Source organism: Chanos chanos, chromosome 11 (assembly GCF_902362185.1).
Source record: "Chanos chanos chromosome 11, fChaCha1.1, whole genome shotgun sequence".
Taxonomy (NCBI): Eukaryota; Metazoa; Chordata; class Actinopteri; order Gonorynchiformes; family Chanidae; genus Chanos; species Chanos chanos.
This window is the reverse complement of record NC_044505.1, coordinates 25,291,130-25,302,656: the sequence shown is the minus strand read 5'-3', so window position 1 is coordinate 25,302,656 and position 11,527 is coordinate 25,291,130. Positions and strand designations below refer to the sequence as shown.

The 11,527-nt window shown below is 40.5% G+C and overlaps 2 protein-coding genes across 2 annotated transcripts; both read right to left on the bottom strand.

The window, feature by feature from the left end:
- LOC115823941 (interleukin-8-like) lies at positions 1–1,192 on the bottom strand. The gene is made up of 4 exons (XM_030787990.1): positions 1,123–1,192; positions 672–804; positions 271–357; positions 1–21 (listed from the first exon to the last, which is right to left on the bottom strand). Exons 1-4 carry the CDS (start codon positions 1,175–1,177, stop codon positions 9–11), a joined length of 288 nt encoding a protein of 95 aa, XP_030643850.1. The 5' UTR covers positions 1,178–1,192; the 3' UTR covers positions 1–8.
- Positions 1,193–4,699: 3,507 nt separating this feature from the next.
- LOC115823939 (interleukin-8-like) lies at positions 4,700–5,956 on the bottom strand. Its single transcript, XM_030787988.1, has 4 exons — positions 5,887–5,956; positions 5,436–5,568; positions 5,035–5,121; positions 4,700–4,785 (listed from the first exon to the last, which is right to left on the bottom strand). The coding sequence occupies exons 1-4, from the start codon at positions 5,939–5,941 to the stop codon at positions 4,773–4,775; spliced, it is 288 nt and encodes a 95-aa protein (XP_030643848.1). The 5' UTR covers positions 5,942–5,956; the 3' UTR covers positions 4,700–4,772.
- Between the last annotated feature and the right edge of the window lie 5,571 nt (positions 5,957–11,527).

Here is an 11,527-nt window from a genome sequence, read left to right as displayed (position 1 = left end):
GCATGAGTTCAAGGCTTCTTGCTACAAAATAAAAGTCAAAAAGTGTTAATTTGACTTACGGTATAACGGTTTGTAGAGTTTGTGTGTAGACACAGAAGAAATACCATGAAAACAGATACATTTGACTCAGTGACATCAAACATCAGCTTGTTGTCCATCAGTGCTACATATCAGTTAATCAGGTCCACAGACTGTCATTACACCATAGCACTTTCTTTTTAATCTGTGTCTCCTAACATAGTGAACACGGTAAATGTGGTCACTACTTACTTGGCAAGGATCTTATCAATGACCTTCTTCACCCAGGGGGCATTGCTGTCCAGACAAATCTTGTCACCGCCGTGTTTCAGAGTGGCACTGCAGGATGTTAAGAGAGAAAGACCAGTTAGAACAGCATATCTCAGTACAAAATACTTGTGTACTAAGACTTTGCTATTGCCTGTAGGACATTAGATAAGATAAGATTAGATTCAACTTTATTGTCATTGTGCAGAGTACAGGTACAAAGCCAATGAAATGCAGTGGGATAGTTTCATGTAAATCTACCACTCTATTAAAGATTAAACAAGTCATTTCCCTTTTCCTTATTATTCTGGGAACAGCTGAACAGTAATGAGCTTATGACTGACTGTGACTATGAAGCAGAGAGACAGGGAAACAATAGGACTCACATGATCTCTGTGTCTTTACAGTGTGGGTTTGGAGGGAACAGCTCCACTTTCTTAATGAGTTTGCCCATAAACCTGCTCTCAGTCTCAATGCAGCGACAGCGAGGGTCAGCTCCTACGCCCCTCAAACTCATTCCTGTGGACAGTTGAAAATCACAGTCAGTTTTTAAGAATGATGCTATGGAGGATTTTGTGATCTCTGCAATATGGATGAAAGTATGAGAAGTGCAAGTATAAGTGCAGTAGTGGATATTTGACTGGAGAGAACTTAGAGGCCAAAAATAAATTCTGCATTTAGTTACACGCTTTCCAAAGAAATGTTCCTGAAACTCTGTTCATTTCCACATGACTCAGAACATCAGTAATCTTGTAGAGCAGAATTATACTGTTAAATGCCTTTCAAACTATATTTAACCTCTCACCGGTGAAACCTAGATATTAAATATAAACTTACCCTCGGCGATACTCAGAACTGCCACAAATACGATAAGAGAAGTGCAGAAGTTCATCCTGATTTCAGAGTGAAGTGACCAAACCCAGAGAAAAAAAACCCAGTGATGTTAAACCAGCACAGCTGAAGCTAATTGTTTATAAAAGGTCTGTTCAGTGAAGGCGTTTCCAGTAGTTCTTGTGCTGAAACTACACTGCTGTCTCAGAGAGTTGTGTTTGCAGTGTGTTGTCCTCACTCACAGGCGATAATGTCACACAGTGTGGGACTTCTGCTCTTTTAAAGCTACTGGCTGGAAGTGAGTCACACGTGACATTGCGCAATCCTGAAATCGGGGAATTTCTGCACTGATGACATGACATGAGAATGTGGAGTTATACGCCATAAATCATTTCCGTTAAAACAGATTTTTATAAATAATGAAATTAACGATCAGATACATGATATGCAATTATTTTTATTTTTTAAAATGAAAGTCTGTTGTGAAGCAATTCATACACTAAAAATGCAAAAAGATTAAATTTCAACAAAGTACAACAGTCAGTTGTTGGTGTGAAAAGCCTCAAATTTAAAGTAATATATTGACATGAAGTGCAAAATTTGTATACAAGCTAAAATGGTACAATTCTATTTATCTGTCAAATGAGTTAACAAAATGTCAATACTGAAAAAAACATTAATATGCTATAATACAGATAAATAGTTTACCTGTTTTTCGAAGGACATCTTGATCTTGTTCTTTCTCAGTGGGAGGTTTGATACGGGTCAGTTGCTTTTACTTGCATGTTCACGCTTGCACGAGAGTACAAAAAGTGCAATTGGACAATATTTATGTGCTTAACAAGAATGCGGTTAGAAACAGCGCAACTTGGTTTCACTGACCTAACGTAAGCAAGCTTTGTCAATTTGATGCTAGACTTTTTTTTAGGTTAGTTCAACCTAACAGTCTCACTTTTCATTGACAAACATGAATGAGTTGATTAATTTCAACTTAATTTTACCTTTTTGTACAAACAGCACTGACATTTCGTTTTTCTGAATGTAGAGAATTCCCTCCGCAATTTGGTGCACAATTCCGTGAACAGTTGAGCGTGGGACATCAAATGCCACGGAAACCACCCAGTAGGAGGTGACACTAGCCAGCCAGTACAGAAAAATGTCCTCCTCTCGTGCTCTCCTCCAACCGTGATAATGCTCCCCTTCCAGGGCTTCTTCAAGCGCATTAACAGTTTGCCTGGAGAGGTGTAAATCTTTTTTTAACTCGCCATCTCCAAAAAAGAGGCAAACAGCAGGAGTATTGTCATTCAGCTGACAAAATAGCCCCCTGGTGTCATCCCGAATGAAGAGGAAACACTGTTTAAAATCTATTTTCAGAAATATGTTAATATGTACAAATATGTTTACATTTCATTAAAATGTTGTTGTTGGTATTTTGATCATTAAATTTTTATTTGGGTAACTTATGCCTTACTGCTTGCTGCTTTTAAGGCAGAATAATATCAAAGCTGCTTTTCGGTCCATAAGCTCTGATAGCTAGTGGGAGTTGCCCAGGTGTTCTGCCGCTCATTTGCACGTCGCGTCAATGATGTCATGTCAACGTGTGGGTCAATTAACCCCGTGAGCGCCCTGATTCTAGTTAGTGACCTAGACAGGCCACTGCCTGGGAAGGTCTCCCACTGAGCAGTATGAGATGGGGAGGGGGCAGGGGTAGGTTCACCTCAAGTCTCCCCGCTGGAAGCCCGAGGTAGGGGGAGCGGGGGAATCGATCAAATAGCGCACCTCTAACTTTGTACAGTACTAATGCAATCAGTAAAATCAGTCACACTACGAAATGCTACCAAATAAACAACAATGCATTCATAATACTGTGAATGTATAGTTTCACAAACGTGTTGTTTTTGTTCCCTCTGGTTTGTGTGAAATCGTCAGAACAAAAATTACAGTTAGTGCAGAATAGTGCTTTTTTGTGGGTTCGGATGGGCGGGGCAGGGCGCCTTGCAGGCTAGAACCGCTACTGTTTAGAGCAGAGTAAGGTTTGCCCCTAACGACAAATGCTAACTAAAACTACTGCTAACTTAGGTGATAATTTATGTATTGTACCGAGCGAGCTCCTGCTGTAGAACTAAAGCAACTGCTGTTTTTGCCAGCAGCGCAGTCTTTCTTCTGCGCCTCTTCGCCTCATTGTTAGATTTCACAACGGGAAGGTAAGACGTGTTTCGTACAACAATGAACATTATCCTTTTTTGTAAATACATGTAATGTAATTTTTAACTCCTTGGGCTGCGTAGGTTTCTGACTCGTGTGTAATTTTTTGATTATGTATCCATTAGGCTGACGAATCGCTGCAAAAATAAACAAACTTATTTATTTCGAACTATATTTACAACGATTTCTATTCATCCTTTTAAACCGTTAAGAGGCACGTGCATACATGTCACTAGCAACATCAAAATTAAATATAAACAACCCGGCGTCTATGTCAGAACTGACAGAATGAAACATTAGAAACATTACTCTTAGGAACAATATTAACACGTCTATAAACTGGTGACAAAATGATCAATTTCCCTAAACAATGTAACTTTTCTCCTACAGAGGACTCTCCCCCTGAGGTAAAGGCTCTGAGGTAAAAGCTTGTAGAATGTTCTGGCCATGTGACTGTGTAGTAGAGTACATGAAAGTTCTCATACTGCATATACTGTATACTAGGGTGGGGAGTAATGTGCAGTACACAGTGTATACTGGGCCAGTATGCAACATGCAGTACACGAATGTGCCATTTCGGACACAGCCAGTGACTATACTTTCTTGCCTTAGATCATTCATTTCTTCTGTTATTAACGAGTACGTATTCACATAACAGGTAGGTGAAACCGCGCCACCTAGTGGCAGAGTCCCAATAGACTTAGTCCAGGACAAAATAATTGATATTGAAATGATAAAAGACTGTTGTGGGACATTTAAATGACACAGATATCAGTGTGAGTACAGTTGATTACAATTATACAATGCATCACAGTTGTAAAAAACATAAACATTTAGTCATGAATTCTAAAATATGGTTGACATCCCAAAACAAGTATGTGAACAGAGACCAGCTGTGCTCTAAACCAGTGATCCAAAAACAGATCATAAATAACAATAAATAAAGGTAAATACATGCTAAATAAAAGAATATGTCAGATATGGGGAAGGAAATGAATTTGCAATGACACTTCTAAACATGGAAACAGTTTATTACTTACAGTAACTGTGATACAATAAAATCACAGTTCTAAAAAATATAAACATTTAGTCATGTTTCAAAAAATATGATTCACATCCCGAAACAAGTATACGAACACAGACCAGCTGTGCTCTAAGCCAGTGATCCAAAAACAGATCATAAATAACAATAAATAAAATCAATACTTTTTCTGATTAAATACTGAAATAAATAAATACTGCTAAAGTCTTCATCCATAAATATGGGAAGCATGTTGTTATTGATGCTGTATTGTTGTGGTTCTTATTTGTTAATGGAAATCTCCGGTGACTGTTTCTTTAAAACCAGCAGCCTCCAAAGACCTTCCTGATGATTCTCTTACGCTCCAGAGCGAGGTCACAGTTTTTTGGCAGGACACCTGATGTGATCTTTCCAGCTGTCTGGCATGAGTTCAAGGCTTCTTGCTACAAAATAAAAGTCAAAAAGTGTTAATTTGACTTACGGTATAACGGTTTGTAGAGTTTGTGTGTAGACACAGAAGAAATACCATGAAAACAGATACATTTGACTCAGTGACATCAAACATCAGCTTGTTGTCCATCAGTGCTACATATCAGTTAATCAGGTCCACAGACTGTCATTACACCATAGCACTTTCTTTTTAATCTGTGTCTCCTAACATAGTGAACAAGGTAAATGTGGTCACTACTTACTTGGCAAGGATCTTATCAATGACCTTCTTCACCCAGGGGGCATTGCTGTCCAGACAAATCTTGTCACCGCCGTGTTTCAGAGTGGCACTGCAGGATGTTAAGAGAGAAAGACCAGTTAGAACAGCATATCTCAGTACAAAACACTTGTGTACTAAGACTTTGCTATTGCCTGTAGGACATTAGATAAGATTAGATTAGATTCAACTTTATTGTCATTGTGCAGAGTACAGGTACAAAGCCAATGAAATGCAGTGGGATAGTTTCATGTAAATCTACCACTCTATTAAAGATTAAACAAGTCATTTCCCTTTTCCTTATTATTCTGGGAACAGCTGAACAGTAATGAGCTTATGACTGACTGTGACTATGAAGCAGAGAGACAGGGAAACAATAGGACTCACATGATCTCTGTGTCTTTACAGTGTGGGTTTGGAGGGAACAGCTCCACTTTCTTAATGAGTTTGCCCATAAACCTGCTCTCAGTCTCAATGCAGCGACAGCGAGGGTCAGCTCCTACGCCCCTCAAACTCATTCCTGTGGACAGTTGAAAATCACAGTCAGTTTTTAAGAATGATGCTATGGAGGATTTTGTGATCTCTGCAATATGGATGAAAGTATGAGAAGTGCAAGTATAAGTGCAGTAGTGGATATTTGACTGGAGAGAACTTAGAGGCCAAAAATAAATTCTGCATTTAGTTACACGCTTTCCAAAGAAATGTTCCTGAAACTCTGTTCATTTCCACATGACTCAGAACATCAGTAATCTTGTAGAGCAGAATTATACTGTTAAATGCCTTTCAAACTATATTTAACCTCTCACCGGTGAAACCTAGATATTAAATATAAACTTACCCTCGGCAATACTCAGAACTGCCACAAATACGATAAGAGAAGTGCAGAAGTTCATCCTGATTTCAGAGTGAAGTGACCAAACCCAGAGAAAAAAAACCCAGTGATGTTAAACCAGCACAGCTGAAGCTAATTGTTTATAAAAGGTCTGTTCAGTGAAGGCGTTTCCAGTAGTTCTTGTGCTGAAACTACACTGCTGTCTCAGAGAGTTGTGTTTGCAGTGTGTTGTCCTCACTCACAGGCGATAATGTCACACAGTGTGGGACTTCTGCTCTTTTAAAGCTACTGGCTGGAAGTGAGTCACACGTGACATTGCGCAATCCTGAAATCGGGGAATTTCTGCACTGATGACATGACATGAGAATGTGGAGTTATACGCCATAAATCATTTCCGTTAAAACAGATTTTTATAAATAATGAAATTAACGATCAGATACATGATATGCAATTATTTTTATTTTTTAAAATGAAAGTCTGTTGTGAAGCAATTCATACACTAAAAATGCAAAAAGATTAAATTTCAACAAAGTACAACAGTCAGATGTTGGTGTGAAAAAACTCTTTGCAGGAAAGGCAGTAGCCAACATTTGGTTCTGCTCAAATCGGTGTAAATGTTCACATTTTTCATTGTCCTAGACTGTTTTCAACAGACACAAAGAGGCTAAAAGTTGAAGTCTGTCGGCTCTTTGGGCTTTAACTAGAGTCCTGCATGGACAGGAGATTTGCAGTTGAGTTCTCCTGAACATGAAAGCCCATTACTGCCTGGTTACCACGTCCAAATTTTTCCTCAGAAAAGGAATTTGATTTCTTATACACTGGGATTGTTCAAATGTTACACATTTTTATTCAGACTGTGTGTAAAAAGCATTTCAGGAAATGTCTGATTTGGACTAGCAAAATGATGAAGTTTTATTAAATAAGCACACACAAACACCTACTGTTCACACACACACACACACACACACACACACACAGACACACACACGCGCACACACAGACACACACACGCGCGCACACACACACACACACACACAGATTGATCCACCTGTTTAGGCACAGAATGCTACACTTTCATAATGAATGTTCACAGACGTGCTGGGGCATGTGTAACACTGTCACACTCTTTTCTGTCAGACCGAGTCTCTAAATATCAGAGCCAGGATGTCTCCACATTTTCTCCCCCTCACTACACTCATGCTTTTCACCTTAAACAGTCAGCTTGTTTCAGTCCTGACAAATGATCTTAGATAAATGATAAAACCTTATTTGAGGACGTACTCACAAAGCAGCAGGCCCCAGCGTCCCCCCCAAACGTTTTTCACTTAACATCTGATCTGCTGGCTCAGTCTTTAGAGGAACTGCAGTCTGACTGTGCTGAGGTGTTTGACCACTTTATTAACAATCTTTCTTGAGTTTGTCTTTCTTATATTACTGTATGGCAAATGACCTTCTGAGGTTTTATGGTTAAAATAATTATATCTCATCTTCTAATTTTCTCATCTTCTAAACTTCTGACCTCCTCTACTTTACCAAAGAGGGGAAAAAAAACATTAATGAACTGAACAATTCACTAATTATGTATACTGTAGGATAGTGAATCATCAACTTAAGTAAATGTTTACATTTTTTGTCAGTATGTTAGTGTTATCTTTTGTGAAAGCGGAACAAACGTCTAGTGCTGGGAAAAAGTCTGCAGTTCGAGAAACATGATGTTGAGAGAGACAGTGTGACTAGAGTCACAAGTAGAATCCAGTGAATTTTACTTTCTCCAGATGAAAATCAATTTCAGTTTCAAGTGGCATCTGCTCTGTTTTATCTGCGTTGCTTCTAACTGCAGTCATGAATTCATACAGAACTGAGCCAAACACTGTGATTTGCATGATTCACCTGGTATGAACTCTCAAACAATATTTATAATGGTGATGACTATAAACTGTATGAACTAATCTCGAAAGATTGTTTATTGTCGTCCAATGAGTTTACAGCAATATTGTTTGAATTTTCAGGATGTGGGTATTAGCTCTATTTTGTTTTTTTCTGTGCTCTAAAAGTGAAGTGGGTTTTCCCCCTCTTGAGATTCAGATTAAGGAAATGAACAACTTTGGTTCCCACATGTGAAAGAGGTGAGTCTCCATTCAGATCAAATGACTCATAACCATTTGCACTGATTCCTCTTCCCTTTTTTACCTAGCTAGCACACAGTCAAATGCTTTCCCACTTCCATTTTTTTATTTCATTTACTTTTCATTTTTATTCCATTATTACCTTTTTTATTCCATTATTAGCTGTGTCTTTATGTGTGCTTATCTTGATGTGTGTGTTCTTTGGATTTGTAATACTTCCTCTTAGTAATATAGCATTAATTCAATTACTATCTTTATGATATATGGAATTAATTCAAAAACTCACTAATCATACGGCATTAAATGAAATATTTTCTCTAGTATTTTAGAATTAATTCAGTTACTCCATGGAATTTATTCAATTACTGAATCAATTACTTAGACAAAGATTTTTAAGATACATACCCATTTCTGTCCATCTATTGAAGATAAAGGTTTTTGTAATAAGTAGTGATCTAACCAATAAAACATATTCTCAATGTTAAATGTTGTCATAATGATGATGCTGTGTTTTGAGGGACCATATGATTCTATATCTCATACCTATATAACCTTTTGAGTGTGATGTAAAAGAGAGACTCTGGTTAGTTTTTATTTTAGAGATACGCCACTGCTGTGTGCTTTTTCAGAAGCAACACTTTCTGTTTTTTAAGTATCATCTTTCTAAGCTATACTGGTAATCCATCTGGAATAAGGTGGCTGTTTATGACATAGCAACAATAATAATAATAATAATAATAATAATAATAATAATTTTATTAATATAGCACTTTTCAAGCTTAAACACAAAGTGTTTCCCAGGTTAGAGGATTTACAAAGTGAGAAAATATATATATATAGCAACAAGCACTGAATGGAAATGCAGCTGCAAAACCAAACAAAAAGTTATCGTATATAAATAAGTAAAATGCAGAGAAAGAAACAGGCTCGTGTAAGGCATGTAAAATCTGAGTAAAGGAAATGACCACATATATAAACAAATAAGATGCAAATATAAAAGATGATCTCATGTAAAGCAGACATATAACGGTCACCTATAAAACAAACAAATGCCAATAAAGAGCAAACTAGACTTACAAGTGTAGACCGTCTCCATTCAGTGTAGACCATCTCTGTTCAGTGCAGACCGTCACTGTTCAGTGTAGACCGTCACTGGTCAGTGTAGACTGTTTCTGTTCAGTGTAGACCGTCTCTGTTCAGTGTAGACCGTTACTGTTCAGTGTAGACCGTCTCCGTTCAGTGTAGACCGTCTCTGTTCAGTGTAGACCGTCACTGTTCAGTGTAGACCGTCACTGTTCAGTGTAGGCCGTCACTGTTCAGAGTAGACCGTCAATGCTCACTGTAGACCGTCACTGCTCAGTGTAGACCGTCAATGCTCAGTGTAGACCGTCACTGCTCAGTGTAGGCCGTCACTGCTCAGTGTAGACTGTCACTGCTCAGTGTAGACCGTCACTGCTCAGTGTAGACCGTCACTGTTCAGTGTAGACCGTCACTGCTCAGTGTAGACCGTCACTGTTCAGTGTAGACCGTCACTGTTCAGTGTAGACCGTCACTGCTCAGTGTAGACCGTCACTGTTCAGTGTAGACCGTCACTGCTCAGTGTAGACCGTCACTGTTCAGTGTAGACCGTCACTGTTCAGTGTAAACCGTCACTGTTCAGTGTAGGCCATCAATGCTCAGTGTAGACCGTCACTGTTCAGTGTAGACCGTCACTGCTCAGTGTAGACCGTCACTGTTCAGTGTAGACCGTCACTGTTCAGTGTAGGCCATCAATGCTCAGTGTAGACCGTCACTGTTCAGTGTAGACCGTCACTGCTCAGTGTAGACCGTCACTGCTCAGTGTAGACCGTCACTGCTCAGTGTAGACCGTCACTGTTCAGTGTAGGCCGTCACTGCTCAGTGTAGACCGTCACTGCTCAGTGTAGGCCGTCACTGCTCAGTGTAGACCGTCACTGCTCAGTGTAGGCCGTCACTGTTCAGTGTAGACCGTCACTGCTCAGTGTACACCGTTACTGCTCAGTGTAGACCGTCACTGCTCAGTGTAGACCGTCACTGTTCAGTGTAGACCGTCACTGCTCAGTGTAGACCGTCACTGTTCAGTGTAGGCCATCAATGCTCAGTGTAGACCGTCACTGTTCAGTGTAGACCGTCACTGCTCAGTGTAGACCGTCACTGCTCAGTGTAGACCGTCACTGCTCAGTGTAGACCGTCACTGTTCAGTGTAGGCCGTCACTGCTCAGTGTAGACCGTCACTGTTCAGTGTAGACCGTCACTGTTCAGTGTAGACCGTCACTGCTCAGTGTAGACCGTCACTGTTCAGTGTAGACCGTCACTGTTCAGTGTAGACCGTCACTGCTCAGTGTAGACCGTCACTGTTCAGTGTAGGCCATCAATGCTCAGTGTAGACCGTCACTGTTCAGTGTAGACCGTCACTGCTCAGTGTAGACCGTCACTGTTCAGTGTAGGCCGTCACTGCTCAGTGTAGACCGTCACTGCTCAGTGTAGACCGTCACTGCTCAGTGTAGACCGTTACTGTTCAGTGTAGGCCGTCACTGCTCAGTGTAGGCCGTCACTGCTCAGTGTAGACCGTCACTGCTCAGTGTAGACCGTCACTGCTCAGTGTACACCGTTACTGCTCAGTGTAGACCGTCACTGCTCAGTGTAGACCGTCACTGTTCAGTGTAGACCGTCACTGCTCAGTGTAGACCGTCACTGCTCAGTGTACACCGTCACTGCTCAGTGTAGACCGTCACTGTTCAGTGTAGACCGTCACTGCTCAGTGTAGACCGTCACTGCTCAGTGTACACCGTTACTGCTCAGTGTAGACCGTCACTGCTCAGTGTAGACCGTCACTGTTCAGTGTAGACCGTCACTGCTCAGTGTAGACCGTCACTGCTCAGTGTACACCGTCACTGCTCAGTGTAGACCGTTACTGTTCAGTGTAGGCCGTCACTGCTCAGTGTAGACCGTTACTGTTCAGTGTAGACTGTCACTGTTCAGTGTAGACCGTCACTGCTCAGTGTAGGCCGTCACTGCTCAGTGTAGGCCGTCACTGCTCAGTGTAGGCCGTCTCGTAAAGTTGGGTTTTAAGGAGGCACTTAAAAGCTGCAGTGGAGTCTGCCGATCTCACACAGAGGGGAGGGCTGTTCCAAAGACAAGGGGCCGTAATCGAAAACGAACGGTCACCCTTGGTTTTTTCGTTTGGTCGGCAGGACAGCTAAAAGTTTTTGATCGGCTGATCATAGGGGTCTGGCTGGGCTGTAAGGGGTTAAAAGCTCTTTAATATACTCCGGAGCCAGAACATGGATGGGCTTGTAGGTAATTAATACAATTTTAAAATGTATTCTAAACTTAATGGGTAACCAGTGCAGTGATGCTAAATCTGGGGTGATATGACAGGACCTCCTAGATTTAGTTAATAATCTGGCTGCTGAGTTCTGGATATGTTGCAACTTTGAGACCGAGTGGGCGTTTAAGCAGGTGGAGAGAGAGTTACAGTAGCCCAGGCGTGATAATGTAAA

Bases quoted from the DNA above. Each gene is read 5' to 3' on its own strand.
- LOC115823941 (XM_030787990.1), bottom strand. From the start codon at position 1,177: ATGAACTTCTGCACTTCTCTTATCGTATTTGTGGCAGTTCTGAGTATC. The intron at 805-1,122 runs GTAAGTTTATAT...AACTGTCCACAG, and splicing joins AGTTCTGAGTATCGCCGAGG to GAATGAGTTTGAGGGGCGTA. The intron at 358-671 runs GTGAGTCCTATT...AACATCCTGCAG, and splicing joins TGTAAAGACACAGAGATCAT to TGCCACTCTGAAACACGGCG.
- LOC115823939 (XM_030787988.1), bottom strand. From the start codon at position 5,941: ATGAACTTCTGCACTTCTCTTATCGTATTTGTGGCAGTTCTGAGTATT. The intron at 5,569-5,886 runs GTAAGTTTATAT...AACTGTCCACAG, and splicing joins AGTTCTGAGTATTGCCGAGG to GAATGAGTTTGAGGGGCGTA. The intron at 5,122-5,435 runs GTGAGTCCTATT...AACATCCTGCAG, and splicing joins TGTAAAGACACAGAGATCAT to TGCCACTCTGAAACACGGCG.